The 26,929-nt window shown below is 38.8% G+C and overlaps 2 protein-coding genes across 3 annotated transcripts in view; one reads left to right on the plus strand and one right to left on the minus strand.

Annotated features, from left to right (window-relative positions):
• Positions 1-14,074, minus strand: part of LOC308706595 (large ribosomal subunit protein eL19-like) — a 51,103-nt gene extending 37,029 nt beyond the window's left edge. Inside the window, exons 1-2 of one of the 2 annotated variants that reach the window (XM_081392347.1) lie at positions 13,687-14,074; positions 5,800-5,906 (exon numbers count right to left, since the gene is read on the minus strand). In XM_081392347.1, the coding sequence (XP_081248473.1) occupies positions 5,800-5,906; positions 13,687-13,691 (112 nt within the window). In that variant the 5' untranslated portion in view covers positions 13,692-14,074. Of the gene's footprint in view, positions 1-5,799; positions 5,907-10,367; positions 10,569-13,686 lie in introns of those variants that run through there. The other variant, XM_081392346.1, reaches the window with a different exon arrangement.
• Positions 14,075-18,754: 4,680 nt separating this feature from the next.
• Positions 18,755-19,618, plus strand: LOC308706357 (uncharacterized protein; the record flags this gene model as incomplete). Its single annotated transcript, XM_081391951.1, has 1 exon — positions 18,755-19,618. The coding sequence occupies one exon, from the start codon at positions 18,755-18,757 to the stop codon at positions 19,616-19,618; it is 864 nt and encodes a 287-aa protein (XP_081248077.1).
• Positions 19,619-26,929: the final 7,311 nt, after the last annotated feature.

Here is a 26,929-nt window from a genome sequence, read left to right on the forward strand (position 1 = left end):
TATATATTGTTTGTTAAATATAATATGTTATAAATAACAGCACGAGCCTCAACAGCGCAACTTTGTTACCGTCAGTACATTAGGTAGGCCTATATTATCAACTATAGGCTATCAATCGCCACTTACATTAATTTAAATAAAACAGAATCATCCTCACGTTTTCGGTGATTCGGAATATTTTTATATTATTTTTTTTTTTAATCAGGGCATTTGTCCGGATGGGCTACAATTCTCTCTCACTTTTCCCTTCAAAAAAGAAAGAAAGAAAAACACACGTGTCCCGGACAAAGTATAGGTCCCAGACAAGCGTTATCGAGTCCTCCTGATCCTTGATTGGTTTTCCATGAAGAGAATTACGTTGTTGAAAACGAAAGTAAAGTGACGCACGTTCATTGCGTTTTACCGAGTTCCGTGTCTTTATTAAACTCAACACAAAATTATTTATCTGTCATCCACCCTCGATTAATTGGAATGGAATGTTTTTATTACTTATCCGCGCGCAGCAGCAGGACTATACGGTTTGAGAATGGACACAAGCGGTAACCGCAACAGAACCGTCACGGTGGAAAAAGTGTATCTGACCATGAGTGTCTGTCCGAGTTTTGTCGAGAGCCGGAGGCGGCACGAAATTTGACGGAGGCGGCCGCCTCATAATTCTCTATGCAGGAAAAACCCTGGTCATGATTCGCCTCTCATAACATAACATGCTCTAAACACGCACGCAGAGTGAAAAAGGAGGAGCGAGGGCGCGGGGAGCAAGGATCACAAATTTGAACTATATCGATATATGCGATATGGTCTAATTCCATATCGCATTTCAAAAATAAATGTTCCAGGTTGTCCTCTCTGCAACAGATTGATTCCGGTGCACTGTCCATGCTCCGGCAGCGCCCGCACCCACACCAGTCACTTCCCCCCAAACGATCCTGTACTGTAGGTGGAGCCTGAAACTGCTCGTCCTCCTTGTGGTGGTAGTCAGGTACTACTGGCCTGTCCCTCACAGGCTCAAACGCGTTACTAAAATGACTCATTTTCGTGTGTATAGGACCTGCAGTTGCAGCTGCCTATATACCTTCGCAGGTTCTACCATGCCAGTGATGTCATCAGAATTGCCAGCGTTCTAATACTAACAAACGCAATTTTTGTGTTGCTTAAAAAAAAAAGCTATATTGATATTTAAAAAACATTTTTTTTGTAATTTACTTTTAATTGTCATAAACAACACGTTATCAATGTTGATTTTTTTCAGTTCAGTTCATCTTTAATGTTTTCAACTAAAAGAAAACTTTAACATATATTGTAAGCTTGTTGTGTATATTGCCTAATCGTAAGCTTGTTCAGAAATGGTGACAAAAACTAAAAAAAAATATTAACTTAAAAAAATATGTTATATGTTATTTAAATAAACGAATATTAGATTTTTATGAGCCGAATATTCGAATGCAATATTTTTGAAAAATGCCCATCCCTAGTTTCAGGCCTCGTTCATATGTGGAAATAAATCAGATATGTGCCAATGCGACTGTCATGTAAACAGGCAGATCGGATTTTCTGAGGCATTAGGCTACGTCTCCGCGGTTTAATGACGAGAGCAACCCCGACGCGCATCTGCAAAGGGACGGATGGCCCGACGAAACATCGTAGGAGAGGAATGTGGACAAAGTTGATGCAACATATCAAAGGTTGGCTTGCTCATCCTACAATGTCGGACCCACTGCTCCTCGTTAAAGCAACCAAGGCAAAAAGTTAGTCTGGAGCCCTGCAGAAGACCTGCCTGTCGCGGACGAGGAGCCCTGACTGGCTCAAGCTGGGGCGGACTGGTGGTGCTTGTGCTCTCACTGTGCGCCTATGGACACAGAGATAGAGTCCGTCTGCTGCAAAGAATTTCAACTATGCCAATTTCTCCTGGACGAAATCTCTGAATCAGGCGAGGACACGGACGTTTGTGCTGTGAACCATCCTAGTTTCGCACCGCATATGTTCTGACTGAACATCCCGATACCATGCAATATTTCACCATTTCTGAAAGAAATACAAACGAGGAGTAATTCACTAATGAGTTTGCCAACTAACTAGACATTTTGTGTGAAATTAATTTCAAGTTCTGGTTGTAGCTAGCCTTGTAGACGGAAGAGTGATTTCTTGGATAGGCGGATATCTCATATGCGCTGTTCTGGATTAGTGGGAGTGGCTTGCAGAGCTGTGCAATGTGGTGCATTGTGGGAGTTGTTGTCTTTCATACAAATGCGTCCTGAAGTTACTTTGTCTTTCCTCGGTCAAGACGACACCAAATTCGAAATTTATTTTACATTTTGACTACATACAGTGAGGAAAATAAGTATTTGAACACCCTGCTATTTTGCAAGTTCTCCCACTTAGAAATCATGGAGGGGTCTGAAATTGTCATCGTAGGTGCATGTCCACTGTGAGAGACATAATGTAAAAAAAAAAAAAATCCAGAAATCACAATGTATGATTTTTTAACTATTTATTTGTATGATACAGCTGCAAATAAGTATTTGAACACCTGAGAAAATCAATGTTAATATTTGGTACAGTAGCCTTTGTTTGCAATTACAGAGGTCAAACGTTTCCTGTAGTTTTTCACCAGGTTTGCACACACTGCAAGAGGGATTTTGGCCCACTCCTCCACACAGATCTTCTCAAGATCAGTCAGGTTTCTGGGCTGTCGCTGAGAAACACGGAGTTTTAACTCCCTCCAAAGATTCTCTATTGGGTTTAGGTCTGGAGACTGGCTAGGCCACGCCAGAACCTTGATATGCTTCTTACAGAGCCACTCCTTGGTTATCCTGGCTGTGTGCTTCGGGTCATTGTCATGTTGGAAGACCCAGCCTCGACCCATCTTCAATGCTCTAACTGAGGGAAGGAGGTTGTTCCCCAAAATCTCGCAATACATGGCCCCGGTCATCCTCTCCTTAATACAGTGCAGTCGCCCTGTCCCATGTGCAGAAAAACACCCCCAAAGCATGATGCTACCACCCCCATGCTTCACAGTAGGGATGGTGTTCTTGGGATGGTACTCATCATTCTTCTTCCTCCAAACACGTTTAGTGGAATTATGACCAAAAAGTTATATTTTGGTCTCATCTGACCACATGACTTTCTCCCATGACTCCTCTGGATCATCCAAATGGTCATTGGCAAACTTAAGACGGGCCTTGACATGTGCTGGTTTAAGCAGGGGAACCTTCCGTGCCATGCATGATTTTAAACCATGACGTCTTAGTGTATTACCAACAGTAACCTTGGAAACGGTGGTCCCAGCTCTTTTCAGGTCATTGACCAGCTCCTCCCGTGTAGTTCTGGGCTGATTTCTCACCTTTCTTAGGATAATTGAGACCCCACGAGGTGAGATCTTGCATGGAGCCCCAGTCCGAGGGAGATTGACAGTCATGTTTAGCTTCTTCCATTTTCTAATGATTGCTCCAACAGTGGACCTTTTTTCACCAAGCTGCTTGGCAATTTCCCCGTAGCCCTTTCCAGCCTTGTGGAGGTGTACAATTTTGTCTCTAGTGTCTTTGGACAGCTCTTTGGTCTTGGTCATGTTAGTAGTTGGATTCTTACTGATTGTATGGGGTGGACAGGTGTCTTTATGCAGCTAACGACCTCAAACAGGTGCATCTAATTTAGGATAATAAATGGAGTGGAGGTGGACATTTTAAAGGCAGACTAACAGGTCTTTGAGGGTCAGAATTCTAGCTGATAGACAGGTGTTCAAATACTTATTTGCAGCTGTATCATACAAATAAATAGTTAAAAAATAATATATTGTGATTTCTGGATTTTTTTTTTTAGATTATGTCTCTCACAGTGGACATGCACCTACGATGACAATTTCATACCCCTCAATGATTTCCAAGTGGGAGAACTTGCAAAATAGCAGGGTGTTCAAATACTTATTTTCCTCACTGTATATGACCCACTTTCAATAAGGATCAATGTTCCGATGGGTGAAATGCTCCTTTATTTACTTAAATTATAAGATAAGATATTTCAATGGTTTTATTTTGGTCCATCTACATCTGCACTGATATAATGGCGATACTATGTTAAAATTGAAAATTGGATATCAGACTTAGCATGACGTCCTGAATCTAACGAGATCACTTTTATGATTTTTGGACAAACCGTTCAGAAGGTTTAAGCAAAAATAGCCATTTTTGTATCTCCGGACCAGTAGGTGGCGCTGTGCCGAAACACAGCATGTACCCTCGGACACTCTTGTGATGACATACACCGAGTTTGGTCTGAATATGATAAAGCGTTGCGGAGATACAGCCTTATGTCTGTTTTTGCAAGCGCTACGTAAAATTAGTTTGTGCGGTATTCGAGAACGGTTTGACAAATCAACATGAATTCTATATTTCCAATTTGTCGGCATGGTTTGGAGATGATGACTCGTCGGACCCTGCAGTCGTTGAGGAAGGTTATTTAAAGTGTGCTAAGAATTTTGGACGAGTGGGGCGAACTATTTCTTTTCTTAGCTGAAGCCGACAACGGGACAAAATAAATGTAAAGAGAGACATAGTGGAGTTCCTATTTTCGTTTTGACAAGTATAATAAATTCTGTAGTCTACCCCTTACATGACCTGGCAAGTGATATTATTCTAAAACGCATATGCGTAAAACTCCCCCGACATGGTTAGAAAATACTGCCTCTAGAGCCAGCTGCACAACGAGAAAATGTCATAGCATGATCAGAATAGCCTACGGAAGCCCTGAACCACAATGAAAAAAAAGAAAAAGAAATCAGTAAAAAAAGAAAAAGAAAATCTAGCATTTCGAGATTAAAGTCAAAACATTTCGAGATTAAAGTCGAAACAGTACGAGAATACAGTCTTCCGTAGAAGTTGCGTGTGTGCTTGCCATTGTTTCACATTGCTGCACAGGCATTCATATAGGTGCGCGTCCACTGACGCAGATCGAGTGTTTCCAATTCATTGCGGGCGTGCATGTGTGTGTGTGTATAAAGAAATGCGCTTAAGTCGAACTGCCTCGGACATGGATCTACACAAAATAATAGCTTTTTACTTTTATCTGGGCTTTCAACAAAAGGAAATTCTACAGGTGCCAATCTACCAACATGGCATTAGGCTATCATTATAGGACGTTATAAAATATAATATATAGGACGTTTGCACTGCATTTCATTAAATGTATATAAATTATTTCACAGTGTGTGTGTGGTGGTGGGGGGGTGGTGGGTCATGGTAGGTGTGCCGTATATTTTCCTGCTTTTTTGTCCTTTGACAATCACACCTATGATAAGTTTAATAATTGTATAAATTTCACGATTTCAATTAATTAAACATGCTTTTTGATTACTAAATTTTATTCAACCATTAAAATGATGTCAAAAAAAAAAAAAAAAAAAAAAAAAAAAAAAAAAAAGAGAATCCAGAAAAATTAAAACAGAAATTTTTGGGAAACAATAAAACAGAATTCTGTAAAAAAAAAAAAAAAAAAAAAAGAGGATTTCATAGGGCCCTAAACGTGCATCAGGTGTGTTTTGTACGGTGGCCGAGAAGTGCAAAACAAAGGTAAAAGGTAGGTATGTGTGGCAAATGGAATACTGACCACTGATTGGACGAGACATATGTCAATCATACTACCGTAGACATCAGTGTTTATACTCGCACTATAAACTTTTATCTCAGTACTTCTGTGATCATTTGAATATGTGTAACACAGAAATATCAATACTGTGTGGTTGAAAAGACTGTGAAAGTAAAGCTGTTTAATATGTATTGACAAGAAATAAATAAACAAAAATCTTACGGGAATTGGCATTTGCAATCTCATTGGTTTCATTTGGGTCCAGCCAGACCTTCTTCTTGCCACAGCGCAAGACACTGGATGCCAAGCGCTTCTGCAGTCTGAGCATGCTGAAAGATCAAATATTAAAATTCAAACTCATCTCATGTACTTTTATTTAGAGAGATAAATAAAAACAGAAAGTGCATATGACAATTCTAAACATCTCAAATAAAGAGGAATGACAGCATAAATTATTAAAAATAAAAAAATTAAGCAGATGTATAGAATTGTGTTTAATGACACATTAAAGAGCCACAAAACGGTATATATTGTTTAAATTTCTCAAAAAAAAAAAAAAAAAAAAAAAGAGACCAAATTTGAAAGTTGAGACTTTGTTTCATATCAAAAGTAACTTGCTCTGTCCTGTCTGTCAGCGTGTTGTCAGTGTCCTCTTTGCTCCTCAATGTATTTTTCACTGCGTGAGAACGTGGTGTGGTGTGAGAGCGTCATGGCTTGTCGCCGTCGGACAGAGCAACAGTAACTAAAGGGGGCTGGTCATTGTGAACGGTCAATAAAATGATAACTATAATTAAATCGCAATATATTTCCTTGATAAATCGATATTAAGAGTTAGACTGCACAATTTACTTTACTTCCTGAACAAGCGCGCACAAGTATATGTGTGTGTGTGTGTGTGTATACATATATATATATAAAAAATGTCATAGTTAACTCGCAATTAATCGCACATTATTATCTATTCTAAATGTCCCTTGATTTCTTTTTGTCCCATTATATTTTTCTCATTTTAATGCTCTCATCAACATTATTGAAAACAACATTGGCATATACTGTAGTATTCAATTTCACACTAACATTCTCACTTGGAGCAAATAATCGCATCAGAGAATTCCCATCAGCTGTGTGCTTCGCCATCAAGTGGCATTTCAGACTGGACGTGCTGTGATGATGGCTCAGTTCACAACGACAAAACACACAGATCACTTTGGTCTTGTCAATGGAACCATTTGACAACTTTTTAAAAAGTAAACTTTCCATTCAGAATCTTATTGGCATCCATTTATAGTTTTTCTAACATTACTAGTTGTTGCAACAGCATGTGAAGAAAACTACAAAGTTTGCTAGGCCAAAAAGAGCGTTAATCTCGCGATAAAAAAATTGATGCCATTAAAGGTGCTATATGCAACTTTTTCCCCAAAATAAACATAACAATAGCCTTTTTATTTTATCATTTATGACTCAAACATCTCCTGACACCTTGTCCGCTCACAGTGGGTGCACCTATAAGCCTGTATCCTATTTTTCCTATTTTCTGTCGGGTCGGATTTTTTGCGCGCTGTCTGCGGATGTGACGTCAAGCACGTTCATGTTAAACGTTTCAGATCACTCTGCCACCGCCGCTAGTCAGCAAACAAACTTAGTTTCTCAAACAATATATGTATTTGACTGTTCTTACCTCTGTAAACATAATGTTGACTTCTTTGCAGCGGATGACTTGTGAAGTGTGCACGTACGAGAGCGAGCAGAAAGGAAGAGCAGTTCGTTTTTTTGGCCACAGGTGTCAGTCACGAGTTTAAATTTCAGAAAATCGCATATAGCCTCTTTAAAATAGGTTTGAGTTAACGCCGTTAATAACGCGTTTAACTGACAGCACTAATAATATATGTATATATATATTCATACAGTGGTGCTCAGAATTAATCATACCCCTGGTACATATGATCAAAAATGGCTGTAAAAAATAAATCTGCATCGTTTATCCTTTTGATCTTTCATTCAAAACATTTTATTTTTTATGAAAAAAATATCTCTGAAGTATATTCCCATTAATATTTACCTTTTTTAGCACACCAGGGTGACTAGGAACATGAAATTGTCCAGCTATGACTTCTTGTTTCACAGGAGTTTAAATATGAGGAAACACAAAGGCCAAATTCCCTTAATCATCCATCACAATGAGTAAAACCAAAGAATATAGTTCTGATGTGCAGCAAAAGATTGTTGAGCATCACAAAATAGAGAGTGGCTGTAAGAAAATAGCTAAAGAATTGAAAATCCCCATTTTGACCATCAGGGCAATAATTAAGAAATTGTAATCAACTAAAGATGTTACGAATCTGCCAGGAAGGGGACGTGTGTCTATATTGTCTTAATGGACGGTGAGGAGGAAAGATTGAGTGGCCAAAGACTCTCCAAGGATCACAGATGGAGAATTGCAGAGATTAGTTGAGTCTTGCGGTCAGAAAGCCTATTAAAAAACAAAAATCAAACAACCTCTACATCCCCACGTTGTTCGGGAGGTTTTCAAGAAAAATGCTCCTCGCTCCTCCAAAAACAAACTCCAGCATCAGTTGTCAGACACGACTGGAACTTCAAACGGCACAGGGTTCTGTGGTCAGATGAAACTAAAAAAAGAGCTTTTTGGCAGCAAACACGCTAGATGGGTTTGGTGCACACAAGGATAAAAAGTACCCCATGTGTACAATTTAATATACCATTGGATCTTATATGTTGTGGGCCTATTTTTCGGCTGGAGGTCCTGGACTTCTTATTCAGATACATGGCATCGTGGATTCTATCAAATATCAAAAGATAAAAAATCAAAACCTGACGGCCTCTGCTAGAAATCTTATAATGGGATCTTGGAAATTGGATCTTCCATCAGGACAACGATCCAAAACAAACATCAAAATCAACACAAAAATGTGTTAGGGAGCACAAAATGAAGCTTCTACCATGACCGTCCCAGTTCCCTGACCTGATGAGTGGAGTGAACTGAAGAGAAGAAGCATCAACATGGATCTGGGAATCTGAAGGATCTGGAGAGATTCTGTATGGAGGAATAGTCTTTGATCTCTTGTCAGTTATTCTCCAAACTCATCAGGCATTATAGGAGAAGACTCAGAGCAGTTATCTTGGCAAAAGGAGATTGCAAAAAAGGTATTTAATAAAAGGGTATGAATAATTGTGGCCAACGTGTTTTGGAGAAAAACATTTATTTTATAATGTGATTTCCCCCCCACTTTCAATTCTTTTACTTAAAGGGTAACTAAACCCCTGGTCAGAGCCTGACTCCACCCACTGTCAATATTTGAAAAATGCTAGAAAAGTGGGCAGACCCCAGCGGAGAGAGAAGGGACGAACCGTGAGCGGGGGGGCGTACACCTGAGAGTCCTGCTGTCAGACTCTAAAATGGAGTTTGCTCACAGGTTCGCAAGACGACGTAAATATGCATCTGATGAGTTTTATCAGAGCCCGTCATTCTCTGGTTTTATCAAGTTGGATGTCAATAGCGCGCGCTCTCTATATAGGCATATTCATATTTTGCCGCTATGTGAAAAAATCCAGCAAAATGCGCCGACGCGTTTGTCGACCCCAGAGGAATAACTTTAGCCTAACCATAAATGGTGATTAAATATGATCACTCACATCAAGACGCCGCTGCTGTGGTGGAGTCCATGCAGGAAGAGCAGCGTTTGTCACTGCGTCGCTTTTCAGCGCGAGCTGTGTGGAGAAGCCCATTTCCACCTCTATTGCGTTGGAGAAGCAATCCCGCAAAAATACATGTTTCACACTCACGGTCTTCCAGGCCAAGTGCATGCAAACACTGTCGCCTATTTTCCAAGTCTGCTGGAAAGTTATGCAGTCCAGCAGTGCTGTTGCACCCAGCAACACTACACCTACGTACCCTCCTGACCACTGTACACAGATAAATCTACACTAGCTCATACCAAGGGCGTGGTGAGCTCGTACCAGGGGCGTGGTAGAGCTGGAACCTGCTTACGTCACCTGCCACCTTTTACGTCACTTGCCACCGCAACATCCAATAGGAAAATTCAACTGCAGTAGCCACCGTTCAACCTTAACCCTCCTATTACCTTTGGGGTCAATTTGACCCCATTCAGTGTTTAACGTCTCTAAATACATACTTTAAAACATTTTTTTTGCTTCATATTTAAAGACTTTTTCTAATTTAATGGGGACAACTGGGTAAACATAAAATTAACATGATGATAGGTTTTCAATGCTCTGTACGTACTTTTGTAGCATCGGTGTTCTTTGGGGTCAATTTGACCCCAGGCTCATTTTGCTGTATAAAACATATAAGAAATATCAAATTTTTTGTTGTTCACATTGGTGATTAGGCACAAATCCCACATTTATTTTGGATGATATTGAGGTCATTATAAGTTGAGATTTTATGATCTTCAAAAACCTTCCCTCTGCTTTAGGGCCCTAACCTAACATTACCATAGGCCTACTTCAAGTATTGCGAGAACCACTGATAGTTCACACGATATAGTGGAGGGGGGAATCATAATTCTCACAAGAAATTAGATATTTCTAGTGCCAATTATTTATTTCCAGGGAAGGGAAAACTTTGATATTTTGTTCCGTGGGGGAGGGGAAAACATAATATAGGGGAGGAGCAAATGTATGAAAGCTTCCACAGAAGCCTTATAAACCATTTCTCTTTGTGCTTTGTGAGCTCTCTCTTTATGCTCCTTCTCAATTGAAAATGACCTCTTAGCAAAGTTTTTGGGGGGGTTTTTGGGTTCTATACGGACCTGTTCGCCAGCAAGACACCAGTCGACCCGCCCGAAATGCAGGACGATGCCATACCAGCCATCCCGTCAGTGTTGACCAGTGACGTCAGGCATGTGATCCAGAACATCCAGAAAGACCGGGCGCCAGAGCTGGACGGAATCGAGGCTGAGCTGCTCAAAGAGGGTGGACCGATGCTTTGGGCAGCATTGGCCAGCCGTTTCAGCCGCTATAGCGGAGAGAAGAACACCAGATCAGCGGAAGACGGCCAAGACAGTGCTGTTGTACAAGAAGGGTGACCGCGAACAGCTGAGGAATTATCGGCCAATCTGGCTCCTGCCGACTGTGTACAAGGTTTTCACCAAGGTGCTGTACAACCAACTAGCCAGGCAGTTGGACGAACAACAGCCACCCAAACAGGCCAGCTTCCGGTCTGGCTACAGCACAATGGACCACATCCACGTGCTGAACCAACTGCTCAAACGCTGCCGGAAGTACAAGATGCCCTTGGTACTGGCCTTCGTAGACTACGAGAAAGCCTTCGACAGCATAGAGATCAATGCTGTACTGCTCGGCCTACAACAACAGGGCATCTCCTACGAGTACGTGGACCTTTTGCGGGAGCTGAACAGCGGATGTGCCACCAACATCACCTTGTTCAGCCGGACACTTCCCACTTGAATGACAGGGTACAGCTGTGGCCAAATTAGAATTTTTTGCTGCTTCAGTTGTTATGATGTTGATTCACATTTTTCTAGATTATTGTGCAGAGTGATCAGAGGCATTGTACATAATTTCAAAAAGCTTTATCACAAAACCCCAAATTTCACTGTTTTTGTCCTTGGCACCAAATTACCAGCTAACATCATTTTACTAATCATATCATCAGCACATAATTGCTATATGGAAGGAAGAAGTGCTTCCAATCATTGTGTTCTTCTGTTAGCAATGGTTTCCTCCAAAGAAAGATGGAGGATCATCTTTGCATCAAAATGGCCTCCATTTACCTGATCATCAAGAGCTTCAAGAATAGAGGTTCGGCTGCAGTGAAGAAGGCGTTAGGATGTCCCAGAGTGTCCAGCAAGTACCAGGAACTTCTCCTCCTGAGGAATCAGCTAGGGAATCGTGTCACCACCAGTGCAGAACTGCTCAATATTGGCAGCAGGTGTGGTGTAAGTGCATCTGCACACACAGCGAGGCCAAGACTTTTGGACAACGACCTGGTGTCAAGAAGGGCAGCAAAGAAGCCACTTCTCTCCAATAAAAACATCAAATATTGGCTGAAATTCTGCAGGAAGTATAAGAATTGGACAGCAGAAGACTGGTGCAAAGTTAATGTATCTGATTACAACATCTGGAAAATCGATTGTCCAGAGAAGAAAAGGTGAACGCTACCATGAGTCCTGTGTCGTGCCAACAGTGAGGCATCCTGAGACTATCAATGGGAGTGTCATATTGACCCCAAACCCATCCTTGATAAAATATATTGTATAATATAATAAATAAAAAGCTATTAAAACACCAAAAATATATATAATTTTTGAATTTTAGATAAATCAGTGACATTTTATAGTGATTTGCTAATTTGTCCATAGTCGTGCAATAGGTATTCTGGATGTATAAGGGGTGGGGGTGGGGGTGGGGGGTTGGTGGTGTTTTATTTAAAGGGCTATTTAAGTAGTTAACAAAGAAACATAAAGTACCTGACTTAAACCTTTGGGGAAAAAATCAAATTGTGGGGGTTTAAATTGCTGGGGTCAAATTGACCCCAGTGGGTAAAAGATGTTGGTAGATTTGAGGGTAACAGGAGGGTTAAGAGGGCAGCACTCAGACGTTTTTACACCATATATTGTAAAATCAAAACACTTTATACCCAAATGTCAAAAAAGTTACTCGAATCAATGAACAGCACTAATAAAGCCTCATTCTTACAAATCATTAAATAAAAAAAGTTGGTTTAGGGTTTAGTTACCCTTTAAATGAAAGTTAGGATTTTGCCAATTTTTTGAATGAAAGATCAAAAGGATAAACGACGCAGATTTATCTTTTACAGCCATTTTTGATCATATTTACCAGGGGTATGATTAATTCTGAGCACGACTGATAGATAGATAGATAGATAGATAGATAGATAGATAGATAGATAGATAGATAGATAGATAGATAGATCTCTCTCTCTCTATATATATATATACTTATGTTATGTTATATACTTATATATATATATATATATATATATATATACACAAACACACATATAAATGTTTAATACAGCTTTCATTTTTGTCCCTGTACATTAGAATGTACATTGAACATGTGACATACTGTAGTGAGGGGGAACTCTGTTCAGAAATATTAGTAAGCTATTTTTCTGACAAATCGCAATCCTGATTACCTTTCACTTTTCCTTGCCAAAGGCCCATTCACATCACCAAGTATGATAACTATAATGATAATAATAAAGACATAGTTTAACCCCCCCCCCCCCCCCCCCCATTTTATCATATAATATATATATGATAAAATGACTAAACAAAAAATAAACCATAAGCCATGTTAACTTTGCAAGCACAGACTGTATTTAGTTTATATATGGATGCCGGAGTGCTGGATGATTAACGTTACTGACATACAGCATGTTAAATTATATTACAGTAAGTTAAAGAGATTAGGCAAACATTTTGGGAACATTAGAACGAAGTTGCTGAAATTTAAGGGGACTTTATGCAAACCTAAAAAGAACATTCCATTTCCTTATTTCCAAAACTTTTCTTGCTAACCAAAATAAAGCCTTAAAAATACGTTTTTGTATGTATAACAGTTGTGTGTATAACAACTTTAACAGTTGGGTTTTTAAGTGAATAGCCTAACTGACGTGAACATCAGTTAATTACCCGCGTATGTATATTATAACAGTACCAGTAATAACACGTCACTTCTGCATGTAAAATTATAACTATATTCACATAACTCACATAACTATTAACTAGGTAAATCTCTTTCTTTTTTGCACCATATAACGTTAGCTTAAACAGCAGGACCAAATCCTACTATTTTAGGCAGTCAAAACATTTCTTTAGAAATGTATTTATTAACTTTATAAGGCCAGCTGTGTTGATAAATGAGTTTAGTCTGATTGTTTGGTCCGAGCACGAGACAACGCGGAACACTAAGCGAACAGCGGCCTAGCTTTTAAAGCTCATTACAAAGCCAGAACCCATGAACTTGGGATGAAGTCCATAAGACAATGCCTTCACTTCAACATTTTGTCAAAACATCAGCGAATAACATCATTTTCGGGGGCTTTGATTATGTCTACATCAGTAGGCCTAGAAATCTTACCTCATTGCTGTGGATCGCTGAGAGAAAAGAACGATGGCAGAGAGCGGTGTAGTATACCATTATAAAGGAAGGGTATTTCACCCAAATTATCAGCGTTCATACTTCATTAAAGATACATTGTTGTGCAAAGGAATAATAAATTATGTTTCACAATGCGTGCATTCACATTTAATCTGGATATTATTGGCCAATCCTAAACTGTTATTCATTAAGGTAGACGTGAGTAAGAATAACAGACCCCTTTTTCAATTAAAATGGTACGTGCCAAAAAAGTACAGCGGACGTCGTGACGTAAACTCGTTTTGCGTCACATGCGTTAGGAGATCAGAGATGTGCTGCGTCCCAATTCGCATAGGGTTGCGTTCGAAACCGCATACTCATACTGAGTAGGTACTTAATTTCAATAAGTAACTTACTTAAAGGGTAACCAAACCCCTGGTCAGAGTCTGACTCCCTGGTCGTGCACCTGAGACTCGTTTCAATAGCGCTCTCTGTAGGCGCAGACGAGTTGCCATGAGAACGACTGACATCTCTATTTTTTGTGTAAGTTTAGAGATGTAACTTACTCCATAAAAAAAGTTCACTTATGCTGCGTTCGAAACCGCATACTTCCGTACTATTTAGTATGGGAAAAAGAGTAGGCGAGCGAAAAAGTACGAATCCAAAAGAGTAGGCGAGAATTACCTGGGTGACGTACTAATTATCGCGAGATTCGGACTTAAGTGCGTTCGAATATGCCTACTTCCGTACTATTTAGTATGGGAAAAAGAGTAGGCGAGCGAAAAAGTACGAATCCAAAAGAGTAGGCGAGAATTACCTGGGTGACGTACTAATTATCGCGAGATTCGGACTTAAGTGCGTTCGAATATGCCTACTTTCCTACTATATAGATAGTATGCGAAAACAGTACGTGAAGGAAGCAGTACGTTCGAAACATCAGTATTCATAAAAGAGTAGGCGAGAAGTTCCCGGATGGCTTACTGCTTTCGGCCAGATTTTTGAGTGCTCAACCCATAGATATCATATATAAACGCGTTTATACATGATATAGGCTTGTTTGAGATGCGCCTTGCCTCGCCTGAATTGTAAGCGAGAGTAGGCGGCTGCAGTGAGGGGACCCAGCAAACACAGAACGTTCCCCTAACGTTCCCGTTTGGTTCCCATTTGGTTATTTTTTTGGGAACCAAACAAGAACGTTCTGGGAACGTTCCCTGTAGGTTATTTTTAGGATCTATGTTCATAACATTAAGGGAACGTTCCCAGAACGTTCCCTGTAGGTTATTTTTAGGTCTAAATTTATAACCTAAAGAGAACGTTCTGGGAACGTTCCCTGCAGGTTGTTATTTAATAACCTAAAGAGAACCTTCCCAGAACATTCCCTGCAGGTTATTTTTAGGTTTAATTTTTATAACCTAAAGAGAACCTTCCCAGAACGTTTCCTGCAGGTTATTTTTAGGTTTTATTTTTATAACCTAAAGAGAACCTTCCCAGAACGTTCCCTGTAGGTTATTTTTAGGTTTATTTTTTATAACCTAAAGAGAACCTTCCCAGAACGTTCCCTGTAGGTTATTTTTAGGTTTAATTTTTATAACCTAAAGAACCTTCCCAGAACGTTCCCTGTAGGTTATCTTTAGGTTTAATTTTTATAACCTAAAGAGAACCTTCCCAGAACGTTTCCTTGCAGGTTTTAGGTTTTATTTTTATAACCTAAAGAGAACGTTCTAAGAACGTTCTCTGCAGGTTATTATTTTAATATCACTTACTATTAACAGGCAGATTCAACTGACAACGTCGTCAGTACGGTCCCCTAAGGTTATAAGATAACCAACAACGTTCAGATCTATTCGCAATAACTTTTTATTAATGATATTTTAAATTATGTTATATATTTTAGTTCTGTAATGTTTATTTAAATGCTGCGTGACTTTGAAGTGTTTTAATGCGCATGCGCGTGATCAAACACTGGAGCACGTGCGCTGCGCGAGAGCAGATGGAAACGTCATCGACAACTGACAAACAACAAAACTCCCGTCTCTCGCTGTTGGTTTCACTGCTTTCAGGTAAGTTTAGACAACAAAATCTCACAAATAATACACACAAACGCCCCTGACACATTTCTTACGTGTAATTGACACGCTTCTGTTAAATATTTATTTAAAAAAAATGGTTTTATGTCTTTGAAAAAGTCCGTTAGCATCTACGCTAGCTAACCGTTTTCAAAAGACAACGTTAGGCCTAAGTTACGTTAAGTTGAGGTCTTATTTATGAAAGTTTGGGTTTTTAACCACATATTTAGTGTAGATAACAGTTTTTGATAGTTTTGCTGGTAATTTGTCAATGGGAAGTAAGCTAATTTATTTAGGCTAACCTAAAAGAATGCACTGTATTGTTAACTTAATCAGTGACATCACATACCAATATTGCTAAAATGTGATTTCAGAATAGCGAGAGAAAAAATAAAACTCTACAACAAGGGGTGAGTTATTGTTTAATCATGATAATAATTCCATATGCATTTATTTCACAATATATTATCTTAAGATTTGTATATATTTATCTTTTATGCATTTCACCTCTGTTCTAGCTTGGTTCCTTGTAATAAACCTATCACATGTAATATTTTTGGCTCTGTGACAAACAGCATGTTATGTTCCTAGATCATCATGCTGTGATGGCCTGCTGCACTCCCTGTCCAAGAAAATCTCTATGAACCATATGACTAGTAAGCAAAACCACCTCAAACATGCAGTGCACTGCTGTTCAAAGGTTTGGGGTCTGTAAGATTTATGCTTTTGAAATAAGTCTCACATTTTAAAATCATTAACCCCAAGTTTTTTCAGTGAGATTGTCCTTGAGAAGCCTGTAAGCTAAATAATCAGCTAAATAATAGGCGACTAATACAATATTATAATGGTCATAGTTATAATAATTCATTTAACTATTATGATAACATGATATCCTGATGATTACTATATTTTATTTTATTTCTTTAGGTCTGTTTTGAATTATGTTGGCCAATGAGACTGACACCATACTGTCCAACTCAAAGGTATTTATGTATTTTTTTTATTGATCAATACTGAAATTCTTTGTACTTTTAAATGCGGTTCAGGGGGTCGACAACTTTAGGCAGTTATTTTTCACAGATTTATTTATTTAATGTTTATTTGACGGACAAATGCATAGAACATTGCTTTATAAAAAATACAAAGTAGATGCCATGCATACAGGTTTATAGCCATGACTAATTTGCAACCCCTTGATATCTTGGGCAGCTGTGGCTCATACTCTTAGCCTTTAAAAATGTTTGAATTGATATCCCCAATGCAATATCAGGGGCTAAATATATCAGTAGAGTTCTCAAAGTTATGGCTTTGCTCTTGTTACCAGATGAGATAAAATCCCTATTGTTTGGCCCTGTATTCTTCAGGACAAGACCTTGATGCCACCCACAGTGAGTAGATGAAGAAGGTGAGTTTAGCCGAATTCAGTTCTCTTTCACTTTTTTTTTACAGACACGTGCACGCAAAATGAAGTCAAAATGGCGAGTTTCCTCTTGTCTTGTGTTTTAAACAGAAAGAAAACGGATGCGTGTCATTTATATTAGTTCTGCGCATTCGTCTTAAAGGGACAGCAGCCTAACGTACCCGCAGCTGTTTGTGTCGCCAATGGTGATCAAACATCAAAAGAGAAAATTACTTGTAGCTTTAGCAAAGATACATTAATTTTATAGTTATTTTATTTTTACACTGAAGACTTATTTTACATTTTGATAAATCAATTTCTGTACCTGATAAGTTAGATTTAACTGAAAAACATAATGCACTGCTTATTTCAACTGTGTTTTTCTTCTATTGTATTTATCTATGCTTGTTATCTATTGTAATTTTCTATGCAGGTTCACTCCTCTACAAAATCCCCCCAATAGGGGTTATGCGGAGCGCCCAGCGGTTGAACCGGAAAGAGGTCTAAGCATTTCCGCTTTTCACTTCCGTACACATCTGCAGCGGTAGGTGATCTCTGAGTTTACTGTTAATTTTTGCTTATTACACTAAAATTCTTACTTCTGTTTTAATTAAAATGTCCCGAAGGCTAAAATATCAGAAAAGGGAACATCCGAACAGCAGTTTTTGTTGTGTGCCGGTCTGCTCTATGTCGGGGAAAATGAGTAGTACAAATAGGTTCTGTACTCATAAAGTGACGTCAACATCAGCAGTAGCATTCGCCGTCAGGCAAGTGTTATTTAAATAAAATCCTGATGTACTTACAAACTTTCCAATGCCTCGTTTAATGAGTACAGAACCTATTTGTACTACTGTAGTAGTTTGGTACCATTCTGGGCATTATTAGTGGGGTAATTTACCAGATACAAACCTGGAGCCGTTAGCAAACGAACCAAAAACTAACGTTCCCAGAACGTTAAATTGTTAGCTGGGGAGGAGTTAAAAAAGTGCAGGCAAGCCGGACACTTTCTGAATCTCGCTGTGTTGTGGACTGCAAACGTCAGGAATGGAAGAGATCGCGTTCGCGTTCTTTATCGCAGACGAAGTAGATGCAATTGAAATACCACTGCTTTTGCATGAAGATGGTTATGATGAGGGTAATCACCGAAGGTGAAGTGCTCATTACTTAAAATGGCTTTTTCAGTAAATAGTAGGGATATAAATCTATCTGGTCTTGGTATGTTGCAAGGTGAATAGATCTAATGAAAATAAACAGTCCAGACTGCAGATTATTGAGCATTAAATAAAATAAAGGTTTAAAGGATTTCATTAAAACGTAAATTAAGCCAATAGCAAGAAATGTTTTCTCTCTCTTAGGAATGTCCCTAAAATTACTCACTTTGTTGAGAATGTGGTCCATTTGTACAGTCCTTCTGAGTTTCAAAGTCATTTCAGACTTTCTAGAGGGCATGTGGAGGTATGTAGGCAAAAAAAACATCATGTTAGGCATATGCTGCCCCCCCCCCCCCCCATGAACATTCATGTGTCCATGTTTTTATTATATGATAACTATTTTTTTTCTCTTCCTAATGCAGGATTTAATTAATACACTTGGTCCTTTTTACATGAATAAACAGCAGACTACGGTGCCGCTGACAAACAGTATACTTGCCTCTCTATGGACTCTTTCCAACCAAGAGTCCTATAGAGGAGTGGCAGACAGATTTAACATAACCAAATCTACAGTTTCAACACACCTGCATGATTTCTGTTCTCTTGTAATAACACATTTGTCACATTACATCTCCTGGCCCAGAGGACAAGCCCTGCACATATCACAGTTAGAATTCGAAACAGCTGGGTTTCCTAAAACTGTCTGTGCAGTTGATGGATGCCACATTCCAATAGTAAAACCGCACTGTGAGAATCATGTGGCCTATATCAATAGGAAACAGTTCTATTCTGTAATTCTTACAGGATTCTGTGACAGTCAGCGGCGGTTCTGTCATGTCAGTGTGGGTCACCCTGGTAGTTGGCATGATTCAAGGGCATTTCGGTTGTCAGAGGTAGGCCGACTTCTTGAGGAAGATCCACATTCCCTGGTTCCTGAGGGCATGCATATAATTGGAGATTCTGCATACCCTCTCTCACTTCAGCTTATGAAGCCATACAGAGACAATGGCCACTTGACTGTCAGGCAGAGATGCTTCAATAGGAAACTGAATTCTGCTCGTGTAGTTATTGAGCATGCATTTGGAATTTTAAAATCCAAATTCAGGAGACTCAGATGTCTTCACATGAAAAAAGTAAAGAACATTTCTTCTGCAGTCACAGCCTGTTGCATTCTTCATAACATCTGCCTGAAATCCAATGACCAAATTGACGAGGATCAGCAGGCAGATGTTATGGAGGATGAGCCATACCCACCAGAAGCCCACATTCACAATGATGCATCACATTATAGAGATGCAATCTGTGGCCGCCTGTGAACATCACATTGACTTGTTCTACCTTCAACGGTTCCCTCCATTAAACTTATCTTAAGAAGCTTTTTGATTTGACAAAAATATTTGATTTGATAGTTTTATGAGGTGGTGGATGGGATTGTACAGGATTATTTTAAGCACTTACTATCAAATGATTGACATATATTCTGCTAGTCAACCACTGTCCCCTGTCTTGGGAGGAATGTTTTGTGTTCTCTATAATGATGTGATAAGCAATAAAATGATGATACACATGGGAATGGATTATATAGTTAAACTTTATTTTTTAATAGATCAATTATCATTTTCTGGGATTTACTGATTTTTTTTTTTAGTTGTTCAATGATTTCTCCAAGGCAGGTAAGAGATTTTTTTTCAAACATCCTTCTCCGCCTCTCTTTAAGCCTTCTTCGGCGCTCCAAGTCAGGCCGCACTAGTGACTCTAGAGCAGCTGTTCTCCTTTCTGAATGCGCTTCATAAACTTCACAGAATGTGGATGCTGTTTGTCTCCTTCTGTGCATTTCTTTGGAGGGCATAGCAGTGGAGGGACCTGGTTGTTCTTCTGGGAGAGGCTGTTCTTGGGAGCCTGTGGCCTGTGCAATTGAGGACTTGGTCTGGGACGAGGTAGTGTTGAACAGAGGAGTCGAGCAGATTGTGCCTGATGGTGCACTCCCAACTCCAGATTTCCCAAATAAGTCTTCCATTTCCTTTGAGAAAACATGTAAAACAATGTAAATAGAGATGCTTTAGAAATTATTTTTTTATGTAAAGTAATTTGCAGTAATTTCAATACAAAAAGCACACCAACCTTGTAATACTCCCATGTAACTTTTCCCTCTCCTGTTGACCGACACCGGTCTTTAGCCCTTTTGTAAGTAGTGATCAGGTTGCCAAGTTTTTTGCGCAATTTTTCATTGCTGATGTTATAACCTTTTTCTTTGAAGGCTTGCTCCAGCTTTTTGTAAAATGCTATTTTATTTCTGTAGTACAAATGCAGATACATTTGTGTGAGGTCAAGCAGCAGCAGCGTGGTCCTGTGTGTGAATTCTATGAAAACAGCCGTTTAAAATTGTGAAAGATAAACTTTATACATATTGGATATTAGTTAACTTTATACATATTAGAAACAGTGCATACCTTGTTGGGTTTCTTGACATTCTGACTGCATGGAAGGGGATTGAAGATTGTGTGGTTGTGTGAGATTTATTTTCCTTATTTCAACAGGGCACTCGACAAGGGATACTGGATGATCAATCACTGGAGGGGGACACTGAGAAAGAGATGCTGGACGTGGAGGGGGACACTGAGAAAGAGATGCTGGACGTGGAGGGGGACACTGAGAAAGAGATGCTGGAAGTGGAGGGGGACACTGAGAAAGAGATGCTGGAAGTGGAGGGGGACACTGAGAAAGAGATGCTGGACGTGGAGGGGGACACTGAGAAAGAGATGCTGGAAGTGGAGGGGGACACTGAGAAAGAGATGCTGGACGTGGAGGGGGACACTGAGAAAGAGATGCTGGAAGTGGAGGGGGACACTGAGAAAGATGCTGGACGTGGAGGGGGACACTGAGAAAGAGATGCTGGAAGTGGAGGGGGACACTGAGAAAGAGATGCTGGAAGTGGAGGGGGACACTGAGAAAGAGATGCTGGACGTGGAGGGGGACACTGAGAAAGAGATGCTGGAAGTGGAGGGGGACACTGAGAAAGAGATGCTGGACGTGGAGGGGGACACTGAGAAAGAGATGCTGGAAGTGGAGGGGGACACTGAGAAAGATGCTGGACGTGGAGGGGGACACTGAGAAAGAGATGCTGGACGTGGAGGGGGACACTGAGAAAGAGATGCTGGACGTGGAGGGGGACACTGAGAAAGAGATGCTGGACAGTGGGTAGTATCTGCTAAAGAGAACACAATAATAAAAAATCCCCATGATCATTTTAAATGTTATAATGGTATTTTGGTTAAAAGAAAAATGCCTTACCTTGTTTCTGTGCTGCAGATCTCACTTGTTGCATTATATATGCTGCATATTTTTTGTCTATAAAAACGAATTTCAATCAATAAAAATAAAATTCATTATTTTTTACTTACCATTCTTTATTCTCTCAGCAATTTCTTTGCTTACTGTTAATGTGATTGCTCCCTGGGAGTCTGATAGTGTTAGCAACATATTCTCCATCTTGCTACAATTGTAAACTTTGTGGATGCCTTTTATAATCAAAGTCATAATGAGAAATGATGAGCAAACAGATGCTGCATTAAATTTACATTGTTATCCCTAATTATGGGTTAAACATTTAAGAGTGGGATATGGCACAGCTGATTAACTTGATGTCTATCCTACTTAAGGGATAGTTTACCCTAAGAAAAAAAATAGTTCTTTGGGTGAACTATCCCTTTTTTACATGAAAAATATTCCATATAAATATATTACACAATTGTGTGTCACCTTAAAGGGGTCATATAATGCCATTTTTGTACAAGCTAATATGATTCTTTAGGGTCTAAATTAAAAGTTTGTAATATACTTTAAAAATTCTCATTAGTATTGTAAGAAAACACTAATTTTACCTGCTCAAAAACAGCTCTGTTTTCAGCACGCCGTTTCAGTGCATACAGCTTTAAATGATAATGAGCTTTGCTCACCCCGCCCCTCTGTTCTGTGCGTACACCAATTCTAACACAATAACCACGCGTTGTTCATTATAAACGTGGGATTATTAATTATATTGAGAACGTCGTACATAGAAAACATGCCGTAATGTACCCGGAGTGTAAACCTTAGATGCATTCATCATGAAGCGTGCAGCAAGGTTTGCAAATTTGCAAAGATTAATATAAATATAAAGTAATATAATATACTAATATAAAGGTTAATAAAACATTACACTCACATCTTCTGGAGGTTCAGCAGTAACACGTTGGTAGGTACCGATCCGTTTTTTCTCGTTTGTAACGCTGTCTGATGTGAAATGATTCACGCAAACAGGAAAGCACAGACGATCGTGGGGAATCCCCGTGAGGGAATCCCCGCGTCAATCCTTTGGGCATATCGCTTCAAAAACAAAACTCAGCCACTGCATCTTCAATGGCTCAGATTTAGGAACATTCAAATGACTGCTGTGTTCCTTATTACACCGAAGAACAATCGCAGACGCCATTATGCTCATAGACAGCGCTCCAGTGAGGGTATCAACAATGACGCGCGGACTATGATTGACAGCTCGCTCATGAGCGAGGGCGGGTGTGTGTTGAAACGCTGCAGGTGTCAATCACAATCGTGGGAGGGGCGTCCGACCGTGTGACGTCACACGGTCGAACGGCTTGATTTCAGAGAGGTTCAAACATATAAGGAGATTAAAAAAAAAACCCTGGATGGATTTTTATCATTTTATGATGGTTGTGTACAGGCACTGCCAACACACATTTCAGTACAATCAACTTGTAAAAGTGCATGTACCATTATATGACCCCTTTAATGTAAGTTTGGATTTCATGTTTAATGACCAATAAAAGTGTGTACAGCTAATTAATATTCAAAAATTATATAAAACAAAAACACATTCTAAATTAAGAAATTAGCATGCATGTGTGGGTTTTGTTTACTGCACTCCTGGAATAAGACATACCTAGATAAAGATCTCAGATAAAAACACAAACATGAGGCCTTATTGTAAAACCGTCACATTAGATATGCATGTTTGATTGACTAATTTATTTAATGGATTACTGTTGTTCAAAAATGTCAATGTACAAAATTAACACAAGCATGCAATACAATAAAGAGAAAATTACAACAAACAGAACTTTAAACCAAGAAAATAAAAGGGTATATAAAGCACTATAGAATTCTTTTTTATAGTATTATGCTAGGTAATGGACTTCTTGGAATTAAGGAAAAAAAATATCAGCTGACATTCGTTGCCAATGAGCATTAAGCTGTGTCGTCAGTAAGTCGTTTCCCATCATGCTTTTGATCAGCGCAGTCGGTGGAGAGCAACTGCGCGCGACTGCAGAATCCGACAGGTGCGCCTTGCGCTCGCGAGAGATTTTTGACATACGTCAGCATGACATCAGAGCCAGGCGGACCGCACTCGGACACATTTCTAACCGGCATGCATCTCGCGCTGATCACCGGTGATCGATTCTGCGCAGATTTTGCTCATCTCAAACAAGCCTTATGGCTCAACCGCTCAACCGATGGATACTCTTCTATCCCAGGAGACCACACGAGAGGATACGTCATTATCAAACATCGCAGAGATCAGCGACGCGGGTGCTTTCAAATGTGAGTAAACACGGTTTCTTGTGTTAAAATTGCAAGTGTTGAACTACTGTAGAGTAAACTGTTGAATTGTTGAAGGTGTAGAGACGTTACACAGTATATTATAGTTGTGATTTTGCAGTAAAAACACGTTTTATTATGTATAACGTAAGCCAACAGGGGAGCTCCAGTAAGGACACGTAAGTTACGTCTCTAACGTGGATTTACATAAGCCATATACATCGTAAAGACGCTTATTTTAAATGTCTATTTACATCTGACAGGAAAATCTTCAGTAAGTATTGCAGAAGAGCACATCACAACATGAAATAGACATCTGAGTGATGAATGTGTGCTATTATGTAGAACAAATTTATAAGGTAACTAAACATAAGTTATCTATTTTATTTGTTCATTACTGTTGATAAATTGAGGAACATTTATGTTGGATAAAAAGTTAAAACAACCTCAACATGTAAATGTAGTGTTGAGTTCATAAATCACAGAGGTGATGTGAATCTTGTCTGGATGTTACAGGGACAGATGAACAGATGTGTTTATCCGGTGGAGCTCATGAAGCTGAATGCTGCCATCAAAGGCTTTGAGTGAGTATACTACAGAAATTAATAACAACTATTTAAATCTTAAGTTGTAGTTTATTTTAATTATTGTAATTTCAAACAGAGCTATTACAACACTTTTCTGATTCTTGATTTCTGTGCATTTGCTGCACAGCTTTTGTGGTGGAGCAGGACGCAAGGGAAGATGATAGCGGCATTTGTGAAAAGCGTTTTTGTCTTCTAAATAATACTGAAATCAAATGACAGTTGAAATGACTGCTTTTGTGTATTTTTGTAGGATCTGAAATGTCAGCAGGCTGGTGTGAGCACTGAGGATGAGGAGCCCAGAGCTGAATCCTGGAGATGGTGCCATTGACGAGACCCTCCATCGCTCCACCTGCCCTTATTGCTTTAGATTGTGAAGCACAACACAACACGCAACAACCTCAGGCACGAAGGAACGGCTCACCTCTGGTGGTCAGCTGATTCATCAGAATAAAGCCGCAGCGCTGTGTTTAGATGGCAGAAGGATGTGGGGTTCAGCGCCTGTAGCCTACATACATGATTATAGTTTGAATAAAGCTTTGTTTCATGTGTTGACTTGTATATGCATTTGTTTATTGTGTGATGGTGACTTTCATTCATTCTTTGACTAATTTACTAATATTTCTCATTGTTGTCAGTAAATAAAATATAATTATTTAATTTATGCTTTATTTAATTGTTTGAATGAAAATGTAGATATGTTACACTATATACACATCTAGAGTGTATTCATGCATAGCTATGTCATATGACATACATTACATTTTGTTTGTTTTATTGAATTATATCATTTTCAGTAAAAAGTAATATAATTAAGTATTGGTCAGCATTTATCGTTGTTATTATTGTATGTTTTGGGGTGGGATAGCAATGCAATTCATTCTGGGGTAATATTAATTTTAATATTAATGATACTTAAATTTTTTGAGTAGAAAATCAACAGTTTTCTCCAAAGGTGATTCTTTGCACAGCTGTCCAAGGTCTCCTTTGTGCAGACATTACAAACGCTGAGGAAACCCGTTCTAGGTAGGGCTGTCGAGTTACTGATGTTATGAGGTATATATATATATATATATATATATATATATTATGGGTTTGCATACATAATATAAGATATCTTAATATATATATTCTTAGATAATTCATTATAATACATTTAAAAAATGCATTTTTTTTTTGTTATTTATAGGCCTAGGCCTGAGGGATGAAACGAGAGTTAAATTCAACAAGAAAAAGAGGAAAACATAAAGCAACAGTAAGCCGCTTTTGCTTGTGGATGAAAATTTTTGGATATAAAATAAAGAAATTAACATATTCAAGAGATGACAATTTTGGGATTCCGTAATAAAAAATAATATCGTTAAGGATAAAAGGGTGGGTCACATTAGTAGGGTTAAATATAAGAACTTAAATCAACCCTAAACGTATTCACAAAATAAATGGGCAGCAGTTTCTTCAAAAAGACCACAAAATGAGCAAGTTTAATCAAAATCAATATTGTATGCCCCAATCTTAATCTTGTAATCATATTCTCCTCATACCTACTCCTACCTGATATTCTTCCTTTGCCCACTGTTGACTGTATTTGATACATATGTCTACCTTTTATTTCTTTATCCCAATATAGCTGCCATTTTTTCATAATATTCTTTTTAATAATTGACTTAATTTCTGACCTACTAAATAAAATCTGTATATCTACTATTTCTCGTTCTGTTGCCTTTTTTGCTAATGCATCAGCCTCCTCATTACCTCTCAACCCAATATGTGCTGGAACCCACAAAAACTGTACCTCCAAACTAGCTTGTGTGATTGAACATAATTCTTGAATTATCTCTATTACCATATCCTGTCTTGTTTCTGACTTCATCTCCTTCAAACTTATTAGAGCTGAACTACAATCTGAACAAATTACTGCCTTAGATATTTTAACTTCCCTATTGCCATAATTATTGCAAACATCTCTCCAGTATACACCAATAAACAATCTGATATCCTTTTATTCTTATACACTTTAATCTTTGGAATAATAAATGCAGAACCCACATGATCAGTTTTTGAATCTTTTGATGCATCTGTAAAAATGTGCATATATTCCCCATATCTTGACCCAATATACTCCCTTACATTATATACTTCTGTTTCATATGAACCTTCCTTTTGTCTTTTTTCTAATAAACTTAAATCTACTTCTGGTTGGGGCATAACCCATATTGGTACAGGAGATAGAGGAATTATTGGAGCATATCCAACCTCCTCCAGTCTCATTTCTCTCACTAATTTCCCCACACTCCATCCAAAACTATTACACTCTCTCTTCTCATGTTCCCAACTAGGACTCATTACTTTTCTTGTTGGATGATCCTCACTCTGTCCTCTCAAATTTGCCCAATAAGATGCCATTAATTGCTGTCTTCTTATCTGCAAAGGCATATCACCCATCTCTAT

The sequence above is a fragment of the Scardinius erythrophthalmus genome (genome assembly GCF_964197995.2).
Source record: "Scardinius erythrophthalmus genome assembly, chromosome: 18".
Classification (NCBI taxonomy): Eukaryota; Metazoa; Chordata; class Actinopteri; order Cypriniformes; family Leuciscidae; genus Scardinius; species Scardinius erythrophthalmus.